Raw genomic sequence first — 27838 nt, forward strand, 5'->3', positions numbered from 1 at the left:
TGAGTGCCTTCTTGGTCATCCCCGATGTCAATTCCAAAGAGGAGGAGCCAAGGGCAGGAAGACCGCTCAACCCCGTCCACCCCCTTGATCCAGGCCAATACCCTTTCCCAGTAGTTTTGGACCAATGGGCATCCCCACCACATGTGAATATAGTCCCCCCCCCTCTCAGTCTTGCATTTCTAGCAGTGTGGGTCATATCCTGGCTTCATCCTAGCAATCCTCAGCGGGGGGTAGTGCCATCGATGTAATACCTTAAGGGCTTGGTGGCGATATTGGAGGGAAGCTGTGGAGCGATTTGCCCACCTGCACATTTCCGCTCACCTTTCATCATCAATTATTTCTCCCAGGTCCCTACCCCATTGTGTGCGTGCCGGTGGAGGATCTCTGGGGACAGAGAACAGGAAAAGCTTATAGAGGCGAGATATTACCCCCTTAGAGCCCCTCGCGGATAGGAGGAGCATTTCGAAATCTGTGAGATCTCTCCTGAGGGTGTCACCCCAAGATGGTTCGGTAAGGACTCCCTTAAGCTGGAGGTAGCGAAAGGGGGACAGGGTACCTATTTCCAGGGCCTCCTCCAAGTCTTTCATGGGTAGGAAAGAACCCCCCACCCAGAGGTGGCCAGTCCTACTAAGGCCTGCCTCAAACCATTTCTGGTATGCCGCTGGCTCTGCTATTTTGGCCAGGAAGGGGGGAGCCCAGATACAGCTCAGCGGAGAGGGCCAGGTTTTAAGCCAACGGTAGTAACCTCCTTCCCTCCATAGGGGCCACAGCACTTTTAAGATTGGGTGATTCAGGACACTTCTGGGGATCTTCTTTCTTGGAACCCAAAGCCATTCCTCTATTGTGACAGGCGCTAGGGGCTCATTATCCATGGCCACCCATTGTTTTTTCGTACCTGGGGTGAAGTGATCGACCAAGACCCTCAACTGGGATGCTCTGTGATATGTCTCCAAGTTGGGGTACCCCATCCTCCTTTGGCCTGGTCAGCACCTCGTAGGAGATCCTATGCTTTTTGCCCGACCAGAGGAAGTTGAGAAGGACTTGCTTCGTTTCCGTGAAGAATGCCTTGGGGAGCAGTACCGGGAGGATTTCGAAGAGGAATAAGAACTTGGGGAGGAGAACCATTTTTATAAGATTGAGGCGTGCCATCCAAGAGAGACCCAACCCGTCCACCTCTCTATATCTCTTCTAATTGCAGACCAAAGGGAGGGGAAGTTCGCCGCGTATATCCCCTCAAGGTTGCGTGTGACCTGTACACCCAAGTACCGGAATCCCTCCTCCTCCTCCCGCCTAAAGGGGAGCCCATTCACAAAGAACAACTCCGGATCTGGCAAGTTCGCAGCTATAAACGCCACCGATTTATCAAGGTTAACTTTGTACCCCGATAGCTCTCTGTAGCGCGAGAGGCCCTGTAACAACCGGGGGACTGTTTGGGATGGTCTGGTAACATAGCGCATTGTCCGCGAAAAGGCAGATTTTGCATTGCATGTCTCCCGTCTGTACTCCCTTGATGGCCGCGTCGTTGCGGACTGAGATCGCCCATGGTTCCATTACCAATGCATAAATTAGCGGGGACAGAGGGCATCCCTGCCGTGTGCCGCGCTCGAGGGGGAACACTCTTGACTCTGTCCCATTGGCCACCACTCTAGCAGAGGGGGAGGAGTAAAGTGCAGACATCCACCCAAGCCAATTTGGGCCTATCCCCAGGGATGTGAAAACCTCCCCCATGAAAGCCCAACTGACCCTGTCGAAGGCCTTCTCCGCATCTAGGGCCAGCAGGAGTGCACCCTCGTCACAAACCCCCCTTGAGGCAAGTACATGGAGTGTCTTCCGCAAGTTGTCGGAGCCCTGTCTGTTTAGGACGAATCCCGTCTGGTCAGGGTGTATCGAGCGAGGAAGGCAGCCCTCGAGTCTGGAGGCCAAGATTCTGGCGAAAATCTTGGTATCCAGGTTTAGGAGCGAGATGGGTCTATAGGACCCACATTCTGTGTGGTCTTTACCGGGTTTGGGTATGACGGTGATAAGGGCTTGGAGGAATGTCGGTGGAATTGAGTCTCGGTTCCTGATCTGATTAAACAATTTGGCCAGGGGTTTTAACAGGACCGATTGGGTCTGTTTATAGAAGTCAGCCGTGTAGCCGTCCCCCCAGGTGCCTTTCCCACCTTCAGTCTCTTAATAGCGCCCTCCACCTCCTCCTCTGATATCTCCCCCTCGAGAGCCCCTAGCTCCTCATCAGACAGCTTAGGCAGAGGGTGTTCCGCTAGGTAGGAGCGAATATCATCCAGTGATTCACCCGCCTGTCTGGAATAGAGTTAGCAGAGTGTTTTGCTGATTACTACAGCAATTTCCTCCCGGCCCCCATGAACACCGCCCTCCCTGTCCCTGAGCTGGGCGACCCCCCCTTTCAACCCTGCAACCCCGGGCTCTTTGTGCCAGATGAGTCCCCACCCTGTCTCCCCGTACGTAATATCTCTGCTTAGTATATTGCATGTTCTTAATAACTTCCCCTATGAGGACCGTGTGGAGCTCTTGTCTTTTGCCCTGCATCTCCTCCAGAAGAGCCTCTTGGTCTACCCCAGGGAGGCCCAGTCTGGCTCGTAGAGCACCCAGTTCCGTGCGGAGCTTGCCCTCGATCAGACCCCTTTCCCGCTTACGCCTCGAGCCCTTTGCTATGAGGAGACCCCTAAAAGTAGCTTTCGTGTCCTCCCATACCATGGACATGTCAGTCTCACCATTATCATTCGTCTCAAAATAAGCTATCATTTCCTGCCTCGTGAAATCCCGAAATACGGGGTCCCTGAGAAGCGTGTCGTTGCATCGCCATCGGGGGGATCTTGAAGCGACAGGCAATGACCAGTTCGCTACGAGTAGTTCATGGTCCGACCATGTTATGGCCTCTACCTTCGGCTGTTGAACCACCCCATTCCCCTCTTCTGAAACTAGCAGGAGGTCAATTCTGGTGTAGGTGTGATGCGGGGGAGAGAAGGTGTATCCGCCCTGGCCTGGATGTCCCTTGCGCCAGACGTCTACCCAGTAATGGTCCCTCAGGAGGGTCTGCAGGGACAGATTGTCTTTGGAAATTCCCTTGGGTGTCCCCCCCCCCTCGCAGACCACCAGTCTAGATGGGAGTCCATTATGAGGTTGAAGTCCCCACCCAGTATCATGGCCCCCTCTGCCCATTCGTCCATGACGTTAAAGATCTGAGTAAGAAACTGCACTTGACCCGAGTTGGGTGCGTACAGGGTGGCCAAGGTGACGCGCTCTCCCTCGCAGAACCTCTTGACACCTAAGAATCGACCCCCAAAACCCCTCTTGGTTTCTACTCCCGTGAGACGGAACGTCTTGTTTAGGAGAATACCCACCCCCTCCTTCTTGGAGCTTCTATGTGAGGCCCAGTAGTTACAACCAATCTCTTTACCCTTAATTCTCGATTCTCTTCCCTGCCTATAATGCGTTTCCTGTAAGAAAAGGACTGTTAGGTGTTGCTTGCGGAACATATTGCTCATAAGGGACCTCTTATTTTGGGAGTTGAGACCCTTGACGTTTAGCGTGCCTAACCTCCCCTCAATCATTATCGTCTTTTAGTTTGTGCACTTTGAACACCTCCGTGCGTCCACTATTCAGAGCCCATTGCAAAACAAGTGTCTGTGACTTGAACTGGTTTTCCCCTACCCCTTTGAACCTATAAAGAACACCATCCCCTCTCCCTCTCTGCCTCCCTCCCTCCCCCTTACCCGTTGTGTAGGGCATTCGCCGCCGACTCCCCAGGTGGGGTTGTAACTGACGACAAACTACCAGGGTCGCTACCCCGGCCCCGGGAAAAGGAAATTCTCGGTATAACGCCTTCAGTCATGCCTTTCTACATTTAATAGCAGCTCTTCCTGATTGGTGGCAAAAGGCCGGCGGTGGCGCCCCCCATTCAATGTACCCCCAAACCATAGCACATGGTCGGCACCCTTAGCCCCTCGTCGTGCGAAGCCATAGGCCCCTATCACTTCACAGTAGGGAGTTGCAAAACAACACTTCTATGAAACCAAAGAAACAACCTCCTTGTAAACAACATCTCAACTCTGACCTAAGCCAGTTGAACAATGAACTCCCCATAAGATGTGGGGGAAACACGTATCGTTCAGCGAGATCCGTCAGGACGCTGTGGGCTCCGAAGAGGCGTGAATTGAGCCTTGCCATGAAAAATAAGGCTTGATTGCCATTTGTGTGGTCATGTGGGGTCCCCCCGGTCTGTGGAGGGGTGTCTGGTTTTCCTGAATTTGCGTGAGCCCTTGATCTTAAACTTCCCCTGGGAAAGGTCTGGGCCCCAAGGGGCACGGCTGTGGTCGCCGCTGGTTGCAGTCTCATCTCCCGATGGTCCCGCGATGTCGCCTGTGAGGTCCTCCGTGGCTCTACGAATGTCCGCCTCTGTGACCAGCTGGTATCGCTGACTCTGCCACTCGAATGCCAGGTAGAATGGGTGCCCCCAGCGGTAACGTATACCCTTCTCCTGTAGCCATCTGGTGATGGGGCCGCACTTTTTTCTCATTTGGAGTGTGAGGGCAGAGAGGTCCTGACATATCGTCACCCTGGAGTTGCCATGCTGAATGTCACGCAAGGTTCTCGCCCTCTCCAGCACCCTAGCTTTGTCCTTATAATAGTGAAACCTCGCCAGGACCGAGCGCGGGCCCCTGCCCCCACCACCGGCCCGATGGACTCTGTCGAGCAGGAGGGTTTCGCCCGAGTCTGACCCCAGGACAATTCTGATGATTTCTTGAACTTTGCTTTCCAGTCCCACCGGGGTCTCTCCCTCCGTCTCCTCCAGGCCAAATATTCGCAACTGATTCCTCCTCTACCGATTTTTCATATCGTCAACCTTTAGACGGAGATCTTCTTCTCGGCGGTGGAGTTCCTGGAATCTAGTTTACATTTGCGCTTCCAGGAGGTCTGTTGACGCCTGATTGCACTCAACCCCTTCCACTCTGTCTTCTAGCGTAGAGACCTTGGCCGTGAGGTCAGCCAGTTTAGCCCCCATGTCCGTCCTCATGCCTCTGATTTCCTCAACAATCATTTGGATATTACACTGCATGGCGTTCATGTCCGGGGGCTGTGCAGTGGAAGGGCCAGTCTCCATTTTGCGGTGTCCTGGGGTAAACTGGTATTTGGCAAGCGTTTCTCTCCAGCTCATGGGGCGTCGATCGCCTCCAGCCACAGGGACCTCGCGGGGCACCCCCTGGAGGGGTCCCAGGGTCCTGAGTCGCTAGGCCTGCCGCGTGAGCCAAGTCCTTGGGGCTATTTCCAGGTGGTGGGACCGTGTAGGTGTGTCCGAGTTCAGTTTGTGGGGCACCCTCTTAGTATCGCTGAGGATGGAGTCTCCCTCCACCCGATCCCAGGCCGCCCAAGTTCTCTGACCCGCACTAGTAGTCTTCACTGGTGGTCCGGGGAGACCTTGGACGGCAATTCTGCTTCCAGGGGTGGGTCGGGCCTGTTGTGGCGCTCTATGCCGGTTTGGTGTGGCGGGAGCTTAGTGTCCGTGTTATTGGTTGCAAGTAGGTACTGGGAGCCCTTTCTCACCTGTTGATCTTCAGAGGCGGTGCCTAGGTCAAAGGCTGGGGAGGCCCCCTTCCCGAGGGCTCAGCCACGGCAGGCGGGTAGGCCAGGAGATGTGGGGGCCCAGGCAGGCTCCCGCGTCGGCCTGAGCCTGCTTCCGGTGTTTTCACGGGCCCCCCAGGGGGGCCGCCAAGGAAGGGCCCCCGGCATCCTCGCGGCAGCAATGGGATGCTAGGGCGTGAGCTACTGAAGTAGGGCCTGGGCGCGCTTCCGCGTCGGCCCAGGCCATGTCATTTCTTCAATGGAGGACCCGGTGGCCCCGAGCTGATTGTAATGGTGGTCACACGCCACTCCCTCCGTGTGGCGGGGAGGCAGGGCACCCGCGGCCGGTAGGGGGGGACCGCTCGGGGTCCACACAGGCCCGCGATGGTGTCGGGCACTGTTTGCTGCTCCGGCGGGCGCGGGTAGGGGGCCCGGCCCCTCCTCCCCAGGCGGGGTCACGTAGCGTGAAACACCTGGCTCAAAACCTCCCCTGAGATGTCAGGTGGGGGTGGGGGGGAGGCGGAAGGCTGCGAATCCTAGGCCGCGGGTGGTTGAGCGGGGCCGCCGAGTGCCCCAAGGTGCGCTCCGCAAGGTCGCCCGCTGCAGTCCCCCTCCTCGGTAGCGTGTACTGCGCCGTGTTGTGTGCGAGCAGGCACAGGCTGATCCCTCCTCCCTTTGCGCGGTCCGGAGGCCCGCAGCTCCCGGTGCGAAGTCTTCTGGTGTTTGGGGGAGGGCGGAGGGCCGCCGCTTACAAGCCGACAGCGGGAGAGTGAAGGCGTCCCCAAAGTTCGGACCAGCTTCCGAGTGTTCCTTGCCGGTTCCTCAACATGAATTATGCTGGCAATTTTAGGTTTGTAGGCATTTAGGGCATGATTTAATCCTGTTTCCCGGTGCACTGCGGGGAGCTTAAGGTTCAGGCAGCCATCTTGCCTGCGCCCCCTGGTGGCCTCTCGAAATCATTTCATGTTTTCCTTTTTATTGGAGAGTTTAGGCCTTTGATATTTAATGATATGACTTTTCGTGTCTTTTTGTTAGCATTTTTGGGGGCATTGCGAATGCGAGCCTTACTTTGTGAGCGTGTTTGGTTGTACCCCGTCAGGGACAATTCTAAGAAATGTGCCAATTCCCGTCTACCTTCGAGACTCCCAGATCTTTTTGCTGGACTTTAGGACTTTTTATCTCACATGTATTTTTAATGTGAATTTTTTCTATGCGTTTCTTTTGACTTTGGAGTCTGACAAACTCCATAGGCATCATCTTTACATTGTGACACACAGCACCTTCAGTGCAGTGGCACAGGGAAGTCTTAGATTTCCCAAAGGTTTAAATACCTTCTCTTGGTGAAACTGCTGTTTCCAAGAGCAGTGAAGTAAAATTGACTTTACTTATATTTTTTAACTTTCTAGAGCCAGCGCACACTATCTTACCATAGGGTGCTGAAGGGGTTACTTAGTATCCTCTTTGTCTAGTTTCTCATGTGACATTTTTATGTTACCCTTTCTGCAATTAATGGCTGGTGGCAGTGGTTTACTTTTTACTACCATTGTGCGTTTCTACTGTGAGCTGTGTTCACAGCTGTAGTAAAGCACTCATGGGTGCCCATTTCATCAAAATGGTCCTGGTCTTCTTTTTTTCCCCATTTCTTGTTGGAAAGGTCGTTCTTTAGATTTACTCTGCGTGCCAAATCAGGTTTGGTCCCTTTGTTCGTTTTGTCTTTGGCAGGATTTACGAGTGAAGCCCGCCTCTGGCTCCAGTATGTCTGGCAAGGGCAGGAAGTGAGGGAGGTGCCCGAAAGTCCCTTTGCTTAATCCCCTTGATTACAGGAATGCACCCAAAGGTGATTGGCCATCTGGCTGTCCGGCAAGGACAGCCACCCTGCGGTGTGATTGACAGCTAGGCTGGAATGAATGGGAGAAACCTTCATAAAAGGTGATGCCTTCTGGCTTGGAAGGCAGAGTTGACCACTGGACGAAGGAATCCGAAGAAGAACTTGGAAGAGACGCCTGCTGCAACTCCTGGACCCTTGGTTTGCACGGTGAAGCCCTGCTGCTGTGCCGAAGCTCCAAATTCGCCTCGACTAGAGAAGCCCTGCAAGGACAACTTCTCCCTTTGGTTTGGTGGGACCAATTGACTCCAAAGTAAGCCTATCTGGGCATCCTCTCTGAGCTGGCTCTACTTCTGCTGCTAGAACCCAAGTGCCAGGGAGAGGAACACCAGATTGTGTGCTTTGCTTTTAAGTCGGACCGGAGCACCTGGAAGATCCTCAGGACTACCCTGAAGCAGGACTGACCAATCCTGAGCCACCTCACAAGAGTGCTGGACCCCAGATGCGAGGAAAGTCCAGAGTGGTATTTGCAGTCGGAAACGAGGAGCTGAAACACTGAAGGACTGCTGAATTGAAGTTTGCCCATTTCTGCCGCTGACCTTCCCATTGCAGAGCATGAGTCCCCAGACGTCCTCCCTCTGGTCCCCACAACTGAGGCTCAGGAACAACAGGATCTGCAGAGCTGCACAGGAACAGAAGCCAGCTGGAACCATTTATTCTAACCATGGGTAATGTAAAGTCTAAGAGAACTTGCCTCTTGTGTGTAGCCTTGCTTGCTCTCAGTTGAGGCCGGGTCTTGGTTATCTTGCAGAGTTGCTATATCTTTGCCCCTCACAAGCCTCCCAGCTTGTGGCCCTTCAAGTATTCTATTTTCTACAACCATTTCTAAAAACATTGTGCAAGACTTTTGACCTACCTGCAAAGAAGATCTTCAGCTCCCCTTGACATTGTGCAATTAACATTGGCTGTCCTGGCTCCCTGAGAGACTCCTCTTACCTTTGACTCTGCTTTATCTTTTCCCCTAGCAAAGGGTTAAAACCTATTTGACATTGGAAGGTTTTTAAAAGTACTTACCTGTTTGCGAATTATTTGTTAACCTTTGTTGTATTCCCATAGCTAACTTTTGCCCCAAACTCAGTATTGCTCTAATTGCACCAGTGATCAATCAATGTCCACAGTGTCCTAGCTATTTAAATCGCCTGAGGGTGTAATAAGTGTTAGGGAGAATTCTCTGTAAGGATAATTTCCCAAACCTAGTGAGTCCCCCAGCAGCTTTGCTGGATTTTTGGGGTTTATTTTTTTCTCTCCTGCTAAGAGTGAGATTCTTTCGCTCCCACTCTTAGACATGATTTGAGGTGTTCCTTTAACTTACCATGTGTTTTATGGGCTATGGGGTCTTTTACTCCATAGGGTCTCATGTGTTTTGTTTGATGTGGGTTACACAGCACCCTCCGTGCCGTAACCCAGGGGTGTCGTAGCGACTCCCCAACATAGACTCCATACCCTGGGACTGACTACTGTCTCCCAGGGCATGTAAAGTCACCATTGACTTTGCTAGTCCCAAATTATGAACAGAAACCAGTACAAACCATCATATTGTGGACTTACTGGTCGGGGCAATTCGATTGCCCCGCGGTCTGTTGTTCGAGGGGGCACGTCTCCGTCCCCCCTGATCGAGTTTTGGCTGGTGGCAGTGGATACTACTTTTTATATTCGACCGCGAATATATCTCTATGGGATTTTCCCATTGTTCGAGGCTACCAACTTTAATTATTTTATTCTTATAGCCTCGAACATACCGCCGGTTTATTTATTTAATATTAATTCACCGGTTGGTATTTTTTGCCAGAACTCTATTCTAAAATGGCGTTTATGTTCTCTTCTGTGACTCTAACCCAAGTCGAGCCCTTTGTTCCACTTTTTGGCAGGCTTCTCCACAGAAGCCTCCAAAAGTGGTGCCACTCTGTCTGGGTACCACATGGGGTGTGGGAGGGGGTTTAGGCACCCTGGACTGAGTTACCTTGGTAACTCAAGTCTCACTCTTGTGTGATTGGCCCAAGTGGTGAGCCGGCAGGCTCACCACTTAGCATGTTTGATTGACAGCTAGGCTGAGTGAATGGGGGTGTGCTGCATAAAAGCAGGGCTTTGGGGACTGGAACTTCAGAAGTCGCTACAGCACCTAAGAATCCGAGGAGGGAGAAGCTGAGCCGGCCTGCAACGACGACACCACCGGTGGAGCCCTGCTGAACCGTCTCACCACTTTTCCCAACGACAGAGGAGATCTCCAGCCCGGAGAGTCTTCTTCCTTCGACTGGTGGGGATAACCAGTCTACCTTCTTTTCGCCTTCCTGGAGCATCTCGTGGCCGCCTTGCCTGTGCCAAGCACCCCGGCAACCAGGATACCATGTTTTCACCACTACCGCGAACGAAAGGGTAGTACCTTTGTACCGGAGAACTCCGCGGCTGGTTTCTTCCCTCGCAGTGCAACGACCTTCATCCTTCCTCCACGACGAGATCTTCTCTTCCTCTGGACGACGCTGCGACTTGCACCCGCTGCCAGGAACAACTGCCCCCGCTGGAGGATTCTCTCCATTTAAGGTACTGTGTTCCGCCTTGCTTCCTTTGCAACCGTTTGAACGGGGTGTATTAAATCCTCGTCTCTCGAACCTGGGTTAGCCTCGGACACCTTAGCTAACTTTTCTGCACTGAACTAAACCTTTTTCGAACTACCTCCACAAACTTTGAAGACTCTGTGTAACTGTCTGATCTTGGGCATCTTCCGCCTGGCTAAAGTGGGCCTGGCACCCAAACTTCCTTGCTCACCAGTAGACTGTTCCTTCCTAAACTTGCTGTGGGTCTTTAAAAAGTGTTTAGTGTGTATGCTTCCATAATTCTGCTTTTCCCTCCCTTTTTATCTAACTTGTTGGAGTGCCATCGAACTTTAAGCGCTCACTTCTGTCTGGAAATAAGTGGGATTAACTAAGACTTGTCCAACAAGTAATCAGTGATGTACATATGATAATAGTGATTGTGTTTTGAACTTATTTTACCAATTTAGTGCTCGTGTGTTTTATAAGTGTGTGTTAAATAAATAATTATATACTTTTACACCCAAGCTCTGGTCAGTGTTTGCTTGTGCTACTGTATTTCTGTACCTATTTTGTATGCTCTGTATACTGCCTAACTCTTCTTGAGGGAAGTCTGACTGCTCAGCCACAGCTACCAGGTGAATCTGTGTGGTACAGACTGCTACCAAGTGGGTTTACTGCCAAACACCTGTAGTCTTAAATCTTTTGCAGTGGTCCCTAAGGGAACTGCACAGGTTTCTGCCTAATAAGAAGTGTCCTTGTGCCATCCCCAATGGGTATCATCTGATTTAGAGAAACTAAGTGTGTGTTTTGAAGTGTATTTTAATTGTTACATATATTGCTCCCTTCTGAAGAAGGCTTACACAACTGACTGTGAAATAAATTAATAATTGTTTAATCAAGACACCTTGAGTGTAAGTGTTTATTTGAATAACTGCTACTGTGAAACTCTGTGCCACAACATTACTTCTCACAATGACCCCTCTTGAGATAAACCTGGCTGTTCAGCCACACCAACAACCTGTGTAGTTCAGACGTACACCAAAGGTTGGGTCCCTATTGCCAGGAGGTCAGGGCTATTGAAGTGCACCCAAAGGGTACTGCATACAATCTTGCCTAACAGACCTGGACCTGGTCCCCCCCTCCCTTTCCCTAGTCCCCTTCATCCCCCCAACTTATCCCTTTCCCTGTTCCCCTCTGCCCTTGCTGGGTGGGTTCAACCGACCTCTGACCCCTCCCGAATCTCCTCCTCAGGGGTTGAGTTCCCTTCCTTTACCAGCGTCTCCCCTTGCGGGTGTACCCCAACCCATGTCTTGGACCCAAGATTTCCCCTCTTCCTCCCCTCCCGCGGTTGCTGTGCGTGCCCCCTCCCCGGGTGTTATATGGATTCTTTCTTCATTCACTCCTGCAGTTAGGTGGAAGGGTTCCTTTCTGGGGAGTAGTTGTCCTGAGGTATTCCCTCTGGTGTTCCTGGGCCCCTCTGTCCTCCTTTTTTTCCTTGCTTTCCTTTATGATTATTGTGTGGACCACACCCACACCATTCTTTTCGATTGATCCTTTGTTGTGCCAGGGGTTTTTCTCCCTTAGTTCCTTTTAGCTCCCCAGCCAAATCCTCCCTCATCTTGTCCAGTTGGGAGTGGATGGTGTTCGCCATCCTGTCCCCAAAGCTCAGGAACCATTGCTTGAGGAACTTTTGCATGACCACCTGCTCCTCTGGTACTTCTCTTAGCAGGGTTTTGGCTTCCTCACTGTCCGCCTACATTTCCTCCTCGGGTTGTGCCCCCAACGCCCCTTTACCTCCACATTTTCTGTATTGCTCCTTCAGTCTTTTTTTACCCTTTCATGGAAGATTGACCGTCTTTTCCCTTATATTTCGACATCCTGCCGTCTCCCTTGTCGTGGGGTGGGGAGGGGTAAGTGTTCCCCTTTCGTTGTTCCTTTAGAGTCCCTCTTCTCCTGTATGCTTGTGTTGTCAGGGGCTGGAGGTGATAGGCCCTGGGGGCTGATCAGCTGTGTTAGAGGCCCCCATCTTCCCTGCTCCACTTCTGACAGTTTGCCCCGCCCCGCCTCTTTGAGGGTGCCTTGTCTTGGTGTCTCATCCTTGCCACTTAGTTCCCCTAAGAGGACCTCTCTTTCGTGCCCAGGGTCCTCTTCACTTAGTCTGTTTCCCCATTGCCGTGGCTTTCAGAAGATCACTTGTATTTTGAACGTAAGCCATGTGTATCTCTTCCCTTTTGCCTCCCCTTCCCTGCTTAGTCAAGGCTAGGGCCATAGCTCTACTTGGTTGGTGATGGGTCCTGGCCTGGAGCGCTGTTTTCCGCTTCCGTCCAGTGGGGGGCTAAGGCCTTAATTGCTCCGTTAGTGCTTGCCGCTGGGGTTTTTTCGCAGGCGCATCTGGTGGGGAGGTGTGGTGGTGGGGGTTTCTAACTGTCACTCGCGCTGGGTGATGAAGGCTGCTCCCCACAGGGTTCACATCCCGTTCGGGGTATGTTCCTGTGGGCACCGCTCCAGGCCTTGCCGGCCTCTGATGCCGGGCGCCCCCGTTGAGCCTTGTGGGGGAGCCCTCGGATTATCAGCGTTCTCCTCGCTGCGACTGCTTGATGGTGGGCTATGGTCCCTCGATGTGTGCCGTGCTAGATTGTGTGCTTGGGCAGCCCTGGGGTGCTCCCCTGGGTTTTTGGGTCTTTGGGCCGGAGGCCTACACTTCTCACTTATATACGCATATATTCTGCATGCTTTTCTTTTAAGATGCTAATTTCCTGAGCGTTTCATCAATGCACTGTCTGTACTAAGTCATTTGCTGCTTGCCCCAACCTCACTGAAAGTTGTACATTTTGTTCCTTAATTTTGGTCAGTTCCTAAGAACCTGACTGATCCTTTCCTACTGATTTACCTCCTGGTTCAGGGGGTCTTTTTCCTTCATCAGTTGTCTATTTTGCTTTTTCAAACTGCCCATCTATCTGATCAAATTCGTTTTGGGTATTGTGAGAAACCAGAAGGGGTCACAACCGCTAGTTAGTCCCTGGAAATCTCCTGGGTGGCCAGGGCATGGCCATTGCCTTTGGACCCAGACCCTGAGGGTGGAGCAGTGCGGGAGGATCACCTGGGTGAGGGGTCTTTGGGGAGTGGGATACTGAATGGCGAGAGGCGGTAATCCTCCCCGTAACACCTTTTTTCCACCCTAGCAGGAAGGATACATGGGAACTTTATCCCCCCCCCCGCTCACACCGGACTTCCATTAAACTTCCCCACATGGATAAAAGGCGGAGCACAAGAGCACACTAGCACATGAAGGAACCGTGTTTACAAGACAGCAGCTAAACAAAGGGAGAAAGACGACAAACCACAAAGGGTGTACGAGAAGGGAGATACCCTTGACCTTTCTGGTGGAAAAACGTTACTTTCCAGAGTCCTTGGGATTGAACAGCGTAAGGCCAGGAAACAAGACTGAAGAATCCTGCATTGTGTGTCAGAGATTCCCGGGGCATTGTAGGTGGCGATTCCTCAGAGATTTCTGCAGTTTGAGTGATGACTATGCTTCCTGTAGGAAAAAGAATGGTGCTTTAGAGTCATTCTGAGAGTGGGACTCTTCCTATGCTGCTTCTTTTTGTCTTTCTGTACTGGAGATCCTTGACCACTCCCTTCCGGGCTCTTTCACCACATTCGTTTTGGCTTCTGAACCAAGGGACTTGTTCTCCTCTAATAGGTAGAGAGCCTTTGAATGAATCGATTGACCAGAGCTGCAATCCTCCGTGTTGGGTCCTCCAAAAAATTGTGAACACACACCCTGTGGGTATTAAACACAGACATTTGTCTCCTGCAGTCTGTGTAGGGCTTGAAACCTAAGACATCAGAGGGCATGTAATAGTAAGAATAAGCAAAGCTAAATGGCATTTCAGAAGCATACTGAGCGAGTAGAAAAAAAACAAACTGTGGTTAAGGGCAATAACTGAGCAATAACTTTTCCTCGGGCTAGTTAGCCTATTTAATCATAGGTAAATTGGCTATTTTTGAAATTGGATTTCTTTACTAGACCTTCATTTTTTTACACACACCAGTCATTAATTGATTCGCCTGGATGCTAGAGGGGTGGCCTACATAGGGCATTTTATGCAGCTGAAGAATTTTAAAAACAACTGACGTATGTTATGTGACGAATCCTTGAATGTCGTCCCTTCTCCTATGGGGAGAACCCTTCTCATGTGGCATGGGTGGTGCAGCCAGTCAAATCCGCCTGGGTGTGGTGCACCTCACATGGGGGGGGGGGGTCTCCCTCATGAGATGAGGTATGACGCCGTAGGAGAGATGATGTACACTTCCCCCACAATCCCATCTCCCTCAGCTTCTTACCTTCTCCATGGTGCAAGACCCCTCAATACTTCTATGTATGCAAACAAGGTATGATCTGATATGGCATTTGTAACGCGCCTGTACACACGCATTTCTAGGTGCGACAAGACAAGGAGAGAACAAAGGGAGGACAAAACAACGATCGTACTATGCCTTGTGTCATTCAGACCGTGCAAGTGCGGGGAAGAGGGAAGTGCAGAGAGAAGGGACTGTAGGGTTGCAGGTACAGACCCTTAAGTGCTGGGGCAGCCCAGAGGCAGTGCGAGGGCAACTGGACATTCAGGAGCATGGGTCCGAGTTCAGAGGGTATCCATGTGATCAGTGCGTGGAGCAGTCGGGGACATCAGCAGCAGGGAGAGGAAGAAAGAAAGTGGAAGCGAAAAGGAAGGTCTGCTTCTGGAAGCAGAAGTTTGAGAGGCAGGGAGGCTGTTCTCAGCCGAGGAAAGAGATCTGCCCCCAACTCTCTGCTTGGAGAAGCATCTGACCCTTGGAGAGTTGGATGAGTGTAGAGTTTGAGAAGGAAGATGTTTTGGAAGAGAAGGTTGGAGTTCAAGTGGTCTCCAAGCTCCAGAAAGCCTTGTGGGCGATGCAAAGGGTCTTGAACTTGATCCTTGCAGCCACAGGGACCAGTGAAGAGATGTCAGAGCTGGAGCGATACCATCCCTGGGCTTGAGGCCAAGGACAAGTCTTGCAGTCCTGTTCTGGTTAAGTTGTAAAGGTTGAAGAGTAGAGGCAGGCAGATTTAAAAAGGGGCTGTTGCAGTAGTCCAGCCTAGAGAGGACCAGAGCTCTGGAGACCGTGAGTTTCTGGGGGAAAGTGAGAAAAGGAAGAATACCTTTGAGCAGGTGCAGCTGATAGTTTGATTTCTTGGAGAAGTCAGAGATGTGAGGAGAGAAGGGGAGGGTGGAGTCGAAGATGACACCAAGGTTCTTAGCCTCAAAGAAAAGAACAGGAAGGGGGCCAGAGTGGGCGGCCAGAAAGAGAGGAAAGGAGGGAGCAGGTGTCCCTATGAGGATCTCAGTCTTACTGGCATTAAGGCATAGATCTTTGTCAGCACATAATTCCTGCATTCTGGCCTGACAGAGCTGGGTGTCCTCTGCATAACACAAAAAATTGTAGCAGAAAGTAGCGATGCAGTGGGCAATAGGTGCCAGGTAGTGGTTGAAGAACCAGGGAGAAAGGTTGGACCCCTGGGGAACACCACAAGTTGAGAGAGAGAGATGGAAGAGAGTAAAGACCCCATTTGGACCTGAGAGGGTCTGTCGTGAGAAAGGGGTTCAATCATGCAACCTGAGCAGTGAGGTTGTCACGGAGGCGATTGAGCAGGATGGCATGGTTGACAGTGTCAAAAGCAGAGGCTAGATTGAGGAGAATGAGGACAGAAGAACGATTAAAGTCAAGATCAGAGAGCAGGTCTTCATGGGTGTTCAGGAGAGCAGTTTCTGTGCTTTTGGCAGCTCCGAAGCCAGATTGGTGGTCGTGGAGACAACCAATGGATTCAGATTAAGTTGGGAGATGGCCAGCCTTTCCTGGAGTTTTCCCAGGAATGGAGTGATGGAGATCGTGCGATTGTTAGCTGGAGGGGAAGGATTGATCGAGGACTGTTAAGCAGAATTCTGTGCAGTGCCCTTAGGGACCACTACACACAATTAAGACTACAGGTGGCAATACAAGTTTAACTTTGGTACAAACCTGTACTACTATGTCAGAGTGGTAGCAATGGCGGAGCAGCCAGGCTTATCTCAAGAGTATTTGAGCATTAGCAGAGATTACACAAAGGGACCACAATTACTGTGACTCAAGCAAACACTGACTCAAGGTTTAAGGTAAAAAATATAAGTACCTTTATTTTTAAACCATCAGTTATAAACACAGCACTTCTATTAAACTTTAAATAAAAGCACATGTAAAATATACTACAACTAACCAATTCACTTTGTACAGTATGTCTCAAGGTAAGTACCCTTTGTTTGAATGAACCAGTGTTATGAACAAAACACGATACCGCAAATATGGTTGCGTTCACTTTTTGACAGTTCGGTCTACTCAATAAACGCGTATCCGTGACATGAAATGCTACCGGGGCAAAAACACAGTTAGCAACTGAGATACCCGGAGGGAGTTGGAGGCAAAAATCACAGGCAATATTTTGGTTAGGCATACAGAATCGAGAAACTCAGAAACAGGAGTTCAAAAGTCAAAGGGCCGGAGGCAAGTTCAAGTGACACCGGAGGCCTGTTGCCAAAGATCACACCGTTAGACAGTTCACAATTCAAAGTAGCCAAGAGTACTTTGATATTGTCAATGTTCGGAAGCAAAAGTTCTAAGGAGGAGGGAAGGCAAGGGCAAGCCTTGAAGATGAAGAAAAGCGATTCACCCAGTTTCCTCAAGCAGAACACAGTACCTTATTCCAATGGTGCAACTGGTGCCCTGGCAGTTGTTCCTGTTGGTTTCCTGCAGACCCGCGATTCCTGGAGTTTCGTTGTGAAGGACGTCTGAAGGGGGTCTGCACCACACAGGGATGAAGCCGGCAGCAGCGACAACGAATAAAAGGAGCACTCCTTAAAAAAAAGAGAGGCTCGCCAGGTGGCTATCCGGACCAGTACAGCAGTGTGCAGCGATTTTGACGGCGACCTCTGGCTGAAGAAGATGAGCTGGTTATCCCCACCAAGCTCACGGGAAGAAGACACCGGACTGGATCTTCTCTTAGTTGAGGAAGGGTAGGTAGCTCAGGACTGCAGCAGGGCTTCATCGGGACGGGGTAGTTGCAGCAGCTGTGATTCTCTCTGCTTCTCTTCGGTTCCTTGTAGTTCCAGTGGCGACTGACTTCTAGCCCAAAAAAAACTGCCTTTTATGTGCAAAACCCCCATTCACACAGCCTGGCCGTCTATCGCGCAGCAGGGGGGTTGTCTAGCCTGGACAACCACCTCAGCCAATTATGGCAAAGTGCGACTTGGGTTTCCTAGGAGGCCCTGTGCAGGGGGTGACTACACCCCTTCCTCACATTCAGTCTACCTAGACACCCAGGCGCCAAGAGGAGGGCTTCTCTGCAGAAGTCCGCCAAAAGACGGTGAACAAAGAAGGCGAACCTAGTTTGCCGCGCAAAGTAAAACACAAGAAGGACTTTAACAAAAAGAAATGGTGAATAAACACAACCGGAGCCAAAAGAAATACGATTTGGTCAAGCTGGTTTATGTTCGAGGCTCATATAATAGCCAAGAACAGTACCACGTTTATCTAATATAATCGCTGTAGAAAAGTGAGGGTAGATGCCACTGCCACCAGCGAAGTCTAAATGTTAAGAGCGAAACAATGCTCAGGGAGGTACAGACAGGAAAGGGGTACAGATTAGCCCTTTCCAGTACTCCATGTTAGATGGGGTGTACTGGGTCTGTGGTGAAAGTGACTATGTAAAGTAAATGGCAACTTTACCTTTCTCTGGGGGACAGTAGTCAGCCCCAGCGAAATGGAGTCGGAGGGAAGTCTTAAAGACAACCCTGGGTTACTACACTGAAGGTGCTGTGTAACCCATACAAGAACAGGGGCACCTGGAGTGGTATGCTCCAGTGCCCAAGATCACACAATGAGTAAAACTCATAGGCCAAAACACATGTAAGAGGGGAAAAAGGATGTACACTCTTACCAGGTGGAAAAAATAAACTCCAGAAATCCAGCAAAGCTGCTGGGGGACTAGTGAGGGAAATTAGCCCTTGAAGGAGAATTCTCCCTAACAAGGACTTCTTTAGAAGGGGTGCACAAGGGAGTGCTTAAGGGGAGGTGAAGGTTCCAGTGGCAAATGAATGATTGCAGAAATCGGCCAGGGCTAGAGCAGGTGTCGGTGTGGTCATTGATGGTTCTGGATGAGCAGGGGAGAACCTGCTTTGACAAGACTTTCATAGATCAAACTGGTCTAGAAAGATAGATGGGTCAGGGGTGGTAGAGGGGGAGGAAGAAGCGGCAGAGAGAGTGGACAGGATGTCCTGAGTTTTAGTGTTGAAATGAGAAGCCCAGAGCCATGCAGAGGGGCTGGGAGGGAACAGGAGAGGTAGAGAATGCGACCGGGATGGCCACCTCCTTGCAGATTTTGGAAAGTTAGGCTGAGTTGTTAGAGGCCGCAGAAACACAGCCTTTGCTGTAGTTTCTCTTCTTAGAAGACAGTCTGTACGCAGGCGGCATGCCAGTTTGTCAGGGTGCGCTTGAAGCCCTCCACTTCCTCTCAGCCGCCCTACAATTGCGTTTAAGGGTGGTGAGGTTGGAATCGTACCAAGAGTTGCACTTGATTGTGGGTATAAATGGATCCTCATGACAGGGGCAAGGACGTCAAGAGTGTTGGAGATAGAGAGATGAAGGTTAGAGAGGGCTGTGTCAGAGTGCGAGTCAGCCAAAGGTGTAGGTGGAAGAGAGCAAGCAGCAGCGAATGCCTCAACTGACACATGCTTCATAGGCCGGATGACCGAGAAGGTGGGTGGCAGTGCTAGGGTCGGCTTGACCCGAGAGGTAGAGAGAGAAAAGTGGGAGGAAAGAAGAAAGTGGTCACTCCAGAGAGGGTAGCGGTGAAAGGGTTGGAGAGGGGAGGTCTGAAGAGATGAGTTTCCAGGGTGTGCTCTGCAGAGTGAGTTGGGCCAGAGGGAAGAAAAGAGAGAGTGATTCGCAGATGTTGAGAGAGAGCCCCGAACAGGGGCCATGTCTCAGAGGAGAAGTAAAGAGGTAGAGGCAAGGAGGGAGGAGGATAGGTCAGCCCACTCAGAGAGGAAGACTGTATTCTTATGTCCATTGACTTGCATTGGGGCATTGAAAAACATTGCAGTTTGGGATAAAACGAGTCAAGGGTCCTTTGAGCCTCGCTTGAAATCCATTTGGTCTTTGTGGGCTTGTTGAACATTCATATGACCATGTGGTACATTTTCTGTTAGTTTTGTAAAAGTCTGAAAAGTTACTTGTAGTTAACTGTAATACTTTCTAGTTATTTTGCACAGCTTTTGTAAAGGAATATATTTTCCCCTGTCTTTTGTGTTGCCCCTTCCCTTATTATGTGTTTATCAAAATTGTTTACTGTGCCTTTAAACAATATTTTGCCTTCTGAAGAGATGCCTTGATGTATCAACTTACCGCTCCGAGTGTGAGGTTAACTCTGAGGAAACCAGGATAGTTTCATACATATGACCACTAGAAATGTGGAAAATGAATAATCTCCCGAACACCCTACCTATTCTGCGACAGGCCATGTTTGGCAAGTGAATATGACACTGCTGAACTCATTGGCTACTATCTTGAATTGTACTCATTGGTCTTTTGCTTGTTTTGGTCTGGATGTATTCAGATTTGTTGGCAATGTTATCATTTGATAATTTGAGGATACATAATTAGAAGTCTCAATTGTTTTGGAACAGAAATTCCAACTTATTTGGCCTATTTCTAAAATGTTATTTATTAAATAAAGCACTATGTACAATTCTGTATGTGAAGTGTTTCCTAATGCTTCCAAAACTTCCTTTCTTGTCTCTTCGTCCTCAGATGAAAATGCACTAAATGTTTTCAAGGATGCTCTGTGCATGGTGGTGTTCTCGGCATTGACTGATAACAACATCCAGCTGCAGTTGGTGGGAATCAAAGCTCTGACTCTTCTGGGCACACTAAAAGGTAACCCTTGATGCCATTTTGGTAACTTTCTTTTTGTTAATATTCTTCCTCCCAACTGCTGCCACTGGACAGCCTCTTTACTTATCTTTGCGTTATATCTTATTTTGTCCACATGCTGTACAACATGTGCAGGAAATTGGATATTAGGATTTGCTGTTTTCAGTTTTTTTTGTTATGGATAGTGTTTTCGATTGCTTTAAATATGTTTGCTGTTTAGCAGTTTTCTTCACATTTTTGCTCCCAAAAAAATCAGCCAACAGTTTGCAATGCATGCCAAAAAGTGTACGACAGTTTGAAGCAGCAAGATCACACTTTAAATTAAATTATTTGAAACACACATTTTTCAGTTTTCATTATATGTATAACTTCATGTTTTTTTTAGCACTAGCTTCAAAGTTCTAATTGTTTTGGAATTCGCTCACATTCTCTAAATTAACTTTGAAAAGCCCTTGGATCGGCTTCATTGTAAGCTATAGAAAAGGCTGGTTTTCAATCGTTTTTTTTTTTCAAGTAGTTTCATTGAAAAGGCAGAGAAAAGCATATCTTGGTGGCAAGCCTTTCCTTAAGCCCTTCATAAAGCCATCAAAAGGCTGTGCAAAGCACGAGTTGTATAGTTGTGTGGTGGTTAGAACACTTGTGTGGGGGAGGTGGTTGGGTGGAAACCATGCACATAACTTTTTGTTAAAATTAAGATGCAGGCTCTGAGAAATGAAAGACAAAAGAAAAATATCAGAGACCACCTATTCTACAGATAGTCTGACCCTTGAGCCTGAAAAACCTCAAAATAGGTAAGTTTGACACAAGCCATTAAACATGGCGTGCCCCTGGCAGGCTCATTTTATCACACTAGTTGCTCAGGTCTCTTTTAGTCGCCATTGCATCAAATTTAAAGCACACAATAACTTGCAGCAAGTAGGCATGAAAATGGTGTTCTTACCAGTTTCCATTAACAAGCAAACATTTAATCTGAGTAGGGTTTTACCAGCAAGTAAGTAAACAATGCCACAGAGATCATATTTTCCTCTTCTTGCACTGGATTTGGCCTGCTGAAGCCCTGTTGGAATACCTGATCTGCAAATGCCCTGTGTAGTGCTAAAACCCGTGAACTGGTATGACCAATCATTCTCAACTTATTCTCCAGGATCCTGCTGTACTGAGACTTTGGAAGTGTCCCCGGTCTACGGGGTGAACTGACCAGCTCTCCTCTGGGCTACCTCACTAGAGCTGCTGTCCTTCTCGGTTTGCAGCCGGAACTTCAGTAGTCGGCAGTTTTGGTGTTGCCTTCCTGCTGAATGTCAGCCTTTCAGGTTCAAAGGATCCTGCTCTGGAAGGTCTTTCTCAACTGCAACTGGAAGGACGCTTGCAGTCGCCTGTGTGAGGTGGCCGTCGCTGTAATATGCCTTCTCGGGGCTTGTGAAGTGTCCGGGAGAGGTCTGCATCAGTGCTTTCTACATTTCTCCATCGTCAAGGGTTGCACTCTGCTCCTAAACCCCACTGGAAGAATCTTTGCACCTGCAGCTCCTGGGCACCTCTCACTGGAACCAATGGCGGGAAAACCAACCTCCAGTGACCCCTGCCTCTCCCTCTACCCCCTCCAGTCACCCCATCAGTGTCGTCTGCAAAATTCTGAGTCAGAGGGGCAAGTAAATGCCCCATCTCCACCTTGTCCACATTTGTCTCCCTATGTCCTCCATAGGGTAACATTGCAAACAAGTCTCTTTGTAATCTTCCATTCCATTGCTTTTTGGTCGTCGCACCTGCGCGGTGAAACCTGAAAGATAAACTATTTTTACTTACCAGTAATTTTATTGTATCTCTTCTCTTGAATATTTCACCAACTCAAGTACGTTACCTGCATCAGATACATTCTGGGGAGAAGCATTGTGAGTTTTGGGCAGAAGCCACCACTCTTCATAGGGTTTGGACTTCTGAAGCTAGGGCATATTTCTTGTGACGTAGTATGATCCTACTTCATCACTTACCTTATTTTATTAATTTAAGTCTTTAATGCATTTTAGAACCTATGGTGTATGTATATATGTTTATTATTGGGTGTTGTGTGATATTATTGCCTGCCCGTTTCATTTTTTAGTGTTTGTTTTGGGCCAAGAATAAATATAGTTTTTTTGTACATTCCTGTCCAAAATGAATTGTGTGCTATACTGTGTAGACCCCTCACCCCACTCACACTCTGCTGAAAAGTACCTTGACTGCTCGCCATTCCTACCTTGATTGGGTTTTTCAGCTACCCTCAGAGTTCCCTCTTCACTATAACTAGGGTTGCCTCTTAAAATCTGTCCACCAGGCCAGATTCTAGAAATCAAATTTAACAGACGGCCGCAGTGATAAAGGACTCGACTCTGAGTGACTGTCCAGTCATGGAGAGAGAGCTCAGGTACAGTCCTGAAATCACTCGCATATGTTTGGAGTGTGTATTGAGGTGGTCGGCAGCCTCTCACCTAGCCAAAACCAGTCTCGCTCTCTCTCGGACACACCCCGCTCTCTCTCTCTCTCACTCACACCCCCCCCCTCTCTCTCTCTCGCTCACACACCCCTCTCTCGCTCTCTCACACACACCCCTCTCGCTCGCGCTCTCTCTCTCTCTCTCTCTCTCTCTCTCTCTCTCTCTCTCTCTCTCTCTCTCTCTCTCTCTCTCTCTCTCTCTCTCTCTCACTCACTCACTCACTCACTCACTCACTCACTCACACACACACACACACACACACACACACACACACACACACACACACACACACACTCACACTCACACTCACACTCACACTCACACTCACACACACACTCACACTCACACTCACACACACCCCCCCCCCCCCCCCCCGAAACTGAGGAGGAAGATGGCCAACCAGGACCGTAAGCCACAAATACAGGGCTTAAACAACATAGTTGAACAAAAGGCTATTAGGTAAAAATAAATCATGCAAAAAGTATAAAATAAAGGTACTACTGCCACCAGCTTGTCTGGACTGCATTAAACATGTGTGCAATGCCCATGAACAGTCAAACTAAAGGGGGGGATACAAGTTTCCCCATCAATGAGTCCAAAGTGCCATACAGTAGACCTCACTAGCAGGAACTGGGTCCCGCTGCACTATTAATCTTAAAGACTGACCAGTGACCCCAAAATGAAATCTGTTAAGCAAGTAAGCGAGGTAAAAATACCTAATTTTTTCGAAAGAGCTAATATTCTTGGGGTCTAATTGAAAGAGATGGGAAAGCTGCAAAAAGAATTTTCTTCCCAGCCTCCATCGGCTCCTTGCTCTACTCTCTCCTACAAGTCTTATTTCGAAGTGTGGCTTTAGCCACCACATGTTCTTTCCTTTTCCTACTTCTCGTACTGCTAATGAACCAACTCTGCAATGCTGTCCCAACTTCTACATCACTGAGTGGTTTGTACCTGTTTTTATGTTGTGACATTTGCATTAATAATCCCAGTATGGGTCTGATTGATGGGTCATTTGCCCCATTAACCCTTTATATTGTGATTTGGCTTATCCTTTTTGGTTTCACTGCGTTCCCCTATTGTGTTACTTCTTCTCCCAAATTCAGTCGGGTGCTACATATTTCCTAATGACTCAAGGTTGTGCTAATCCCGGAGACCAGATGGCTGAAATAGGTTTCTGGCTGCTTGTGCCTTAAACAACTGTACCTGCACTCTAAGATTTGGTTTGTGTTGTGCTTGTTTTCCCTGTTTATTTTCACCCCCTTTTTTGCACAGGTGCCAGTCCATGTTCGATTCTTGGGCTGGTGCACCACAGGTAAACTTGAAGATCCCCACTTTGCAAGCAGACTTTCCCATTGACTCCTAGGGCAAGAGGTCGACATTCTGTAGTCTCTGTATTCTTTTCCACACCTTTCCTGCTGCTGATATTCTCGGGGCTCCTGCATCCTAACACTACTCTCCTTTAAACGTGTTACTAACGAGCAGCTTCACTCGGGTTCATTCATTACACTTCATGGTTGATAATACTTGAAGGGTCTGCTTGATTGGATGACTGCAAGATTCATGGTGTGGCACCAGAAAATAGACTAGGGGAACGCTGGGGAATCCCCATGTACTACCTGCAGGTGTTGCATCACATGGCTGGTGGCTTCCCCCGATCCGCAGACTACCCCTGACCTTTTTATGCTCTCCCCAGCAGCGCCTTCTGTGAGGGCATCATGAAGTAGTCAGACAACGGAATTGTATTTTAAGATACAAACTTTTATTAACTAAAAAGGATGGTTGGGATAGGGCCTAACTTGCCCTATGCTAAGGTGGGATGTCCCTACCTAAATTAAACTAATGATAGTCTGTTTCAGGAAGTCCACAGCAAACGTCTGTCTGTGTCCAAAACCTATACTTGCCCTCGCATCTAATTGTATACAATGTGTAGGGCTGTTGGCATCAAACAAGACGTTTTCAAAATAATAGATCAGCGCTTTTTCCAGCTCTAAGATGGAAAAGGCATTTCCCTTCCCCAAGTTTCAAATAGTTCACTTTACAAAAAGAGGGGTTCCCTTCCCCAAACTTACATTTTTCCAATGTCTCAATATAACACAATTCCTTGAGATATTCAATGTTCCAAAATAACCAAGTTCCTTGGGGGTATTCTCCAGCTCCTCGGTTTTGGTTACTTGTCACCAATTTATAAAGTTCAGCTCATCAATCTCAGTTCACATAGGTTTCCTTTATTTAGTCACAACAATCGCAGCTTGGCTTTTCCTTAGGTGGGTGTATTTGGTCTTGGCGCAGTTGTCGGACCACACAGTCCACCCATAACAGGTATCGCAACCGACACACTTTACTTGGATCTGTTTCATAGGTATCTTGCCACAGTTTCAGCTTCACAATGAGACTTGACTCAGTATCCTTTCAAGTGCTCTTAAAGCTTTATTATCACTGGCTTTGTCAACATTCATTTGCAACACCAACATATGCTTCCCAGTACACACTCCTGCTAGGTTTCTGTTATAGTTCTTTTTTCACAAGCTTCCAAGTTCACTCTCCTGCTAAGAAACAGTCTCTGTTTTACATTTCTTGATTAAAGCTGCTGTCTCCCTTTTGCCAGGTTTCTCTTGCATACAGGCTTAGCTACTATTCTTGGCTCTTGTCAATCCTTGCTTATTTGCCTCTTGGTAATGCTTGCTTTTACTGCTTCCCATCAAGTTAATTCTTGGTTTCCTAATATTCAATTCAGATATTCAAAATCAAATGTCTGACACTAAACCGCCCATCCACTGGTTCCAGGGCCACATTTTCAGACAAGCGGACTCACCAGCCTTCTCACAGTCTGGTTTCCATTTTCTGTGGCTTTCTGGAGACCCGTCTCTGCTTGGGGTCAGCTCGTGCTGGTTCCCTCTCTCATACAGCATCCTCCACGGCTTCCTCGCTCCCCTGCGCCTTACTTCGGAGCTCCAGTAAACTGCAGTCAGCGGTCCTGCACTTGTGAGCGTTCGGAAGCATCCCCAGCGCTCCAGGTACCTTTGCTCCGTGCCGCACTGCTTCCTCAGCTCTGCCTCAGACTGCCAATGAGCCCCTCTCGCTGCACCGGTTCACACTCCTGATAGCGCTCAGCATTTCAGGAATGTGCCATCTCGCTGCCACAACTCCTGCCCTGGAACTTCCCTCTGCTTCCTGTGTCTCTCTCCAAACCTCTCAGCGGGTTCTTTTTAAAAGTTCCCGGCTCCATGATGACGAGTCCAACAACTAGACCACTCGTGTTTCTTCTTCCAGTCTGTCTTCTGTGTTAATGGTGGCCTCCTCGTCTCAGTACCTAATTGTTTTTCATGTGGTTAAGTGTCCACAAAGAGAGGATGTATAGCTTTGGTGTGTCTTTCTCATCCCAGTACCTGACTGGGGTGTATTGGAAGAGGGTTTTCTGGAAAAATAGCAAATGGATTGGTAATGCCATACAAAGGTCTGGGGGATATTTTGACTACTTGCAAAAAAAGAAGTGGGATACCCCGTCTCACCCCCACTCCCCAAGTCTCCTCTATCCAGGTGATCCTCCCTCCCATATCCACTACCAGAGTCAGGATCTGAAAACAACTGGCTTTCTCTGGCCACCTGGTAGGAGGATATAAGAAGTGAGGACGCCCTCAGATTCCTCACACTTCTTCTAGTACCATAAGATCCCGATTGATCCTGCCCGACAGTATAAAGACTGAGAAACGTTCCTCAACAGCTAGTCTTGATCGCTCGACTACAGCAATCTGCTATGATGGATTTCTACAATCTGTCCTGGTGGAAAGATTATAGAAGGCCACCCTGGTCCTGGAGAACAGGGATACTGAGAGGTTAGCCAAACCCAATCAAGGTAAGCATGGAGAGTGGTCAAGGCTTAGTCTCAGGTTAAAGTGTGTTGGGTTAGGGGTCCACAATGAGTCCACACTGTGATTCACACAGTAGTTCCACTTAGACAGGTAAGTACAAAAATAATAATAAATATAAATATAGGCCCAACAACACACTACGAAATGAAATAAGCAGGTTGTGCTATCACACAACACTCAATTATAAAAAAATATATTCAGTCCCCTTTATGTTTGTAGGAATGCATACAATAACGTAGTCAACAAAAAAGAAGGTATGAAATGATGCAGTAAAATGAAACCAGTTCACAAGAAAAATACCCAACCTTTTATAAGTCCAAGTCCAGTCCCTATGATGTATGGGGCCTTGTGCCCAAAAGTCACAAAGCTTCTTCTGAGAAGAGCGGATTGATGTAGGCAGAGGTCTTGTGATGGTGAACAATGTTCCAGAAGATATTTCAATGATGTTACAGGTCAGTACAATTTTATATAGGTGCTGCTTTTAAATCAAACGATCAAATGGAATAAACCAAAGTTTATTCTAAGGTTTATTATAGGGGAGACAGAGGCAGGATCCCTTCAACAATATGTAGAGAGACATCCTTTTCCCCAATTAATTATTGAAGCATTATAATAGGCATTTGTTGTAGCTCACTGAACACACCAGGCAACTCCCCTTCTTAGCCACCTAGCAAAAGGGGACGTTTTGGGGAAATTGACAATCCAAAGATGACACACAGCACATCCTAATTCCATAAAGCACTGTAGTAAGTCATTAGCAAACCAACGCTGCCATTATTCAGGGCATTTATTAGGATAGCATTCAACTAAAAACACATCTTGTAAGGTGCACCCTGCATGGCGCTCCATTAGTGGTGCTAAGCAAGTGATCAGGAAACAAACACCTTGCATTAAACACCAAAGCACCTGTGCAGGTACTAATGGGAAAGCACAGGAATAGAGTTTTGAAAGTTACATGTGTGACCAGGACTTCTCCTAATGCACTCTTGTACAGTCCTGGATAATGTGCTTCAAGATCTGCTCTGCTGACTGCTTCTCGTGGACCTGCTCCTGTGACCTCTCCTCTTGCCATGTTTGAACTTCCATGGGGTTCCAGCTTCCTTGCTGGACTCTCTGATTCAAGTCCTTTGTCAGTTTTTATACCCGATAGCGGGCTCCTCCCCATCAGACTGAAGGTCTGTCTTTTGTTTCCATGGAGTGATTTTTATGCCTCCTCTGTGCTTTCTCTTCTCGGTCCTTTGGACAGAGGTTGGAGTAATCGGTATGTCTCCTCTGGGCTTCCTCTTCTCAGTACTTTGAGGGTTTCGAAAGGTGACCCAGTCTGCTCAGAGCCTGGATTTAATTACACCATACTGATGTACAGGTAAGGACATCACAATACATGATATTGGTACTTTCTGGCAAATTAGAGGGGTTGACCATGGACCTTGGTGGTTTGAGGAAAAGCATATTAGGGAGTTCCTGTATGAAACGAGAGTCCTCAACCCCAGAAGGGGAGTCTCTCCCTGTGAAGTCCTCCCGC

General features: G+C 48.8%; 1 protein-coding gene across 2 annotated transcripts in view; it reads left to right on the forward strand.

The window, feature by feature from the left end:
* The window catches only part of MMS19 (MMS19 homolog, cytosolic iron-sulfur assembly component), a 1998114-nt gene that overhangs the window by 1050856 nt on the left and 919420 nt on the right, over window positions 1-27838 (forward strand). For both annotated transcript variants that reach the window (XM_069611573.1, XM_069611574.1), the window contains exon 15: window positions 19858-19983. In XM_069611573.1, coding sequence (XP_069467674.1) covers window positions 19858-19983 — 126 coding nt within the window. The remainder of the gene's footprint in view (window positions 1-19857; window positions 19984-27838) is intronic.

This window comes from Ambystoma mexicanum, chromosome 8 (assembly GCF_040938575.1).
Source record: "Ambystoma mexicanum isolate Mex_15411 chromosome 8, UKY_AmexF1_1, whole genome shotgun sequence".
Lineage (NCBI taxonomy): Eukaryota > Metazoa > Chordata > Amphibia > Caudata > Ambystomatidae > Ambystoma > Ambystoma mexicanum.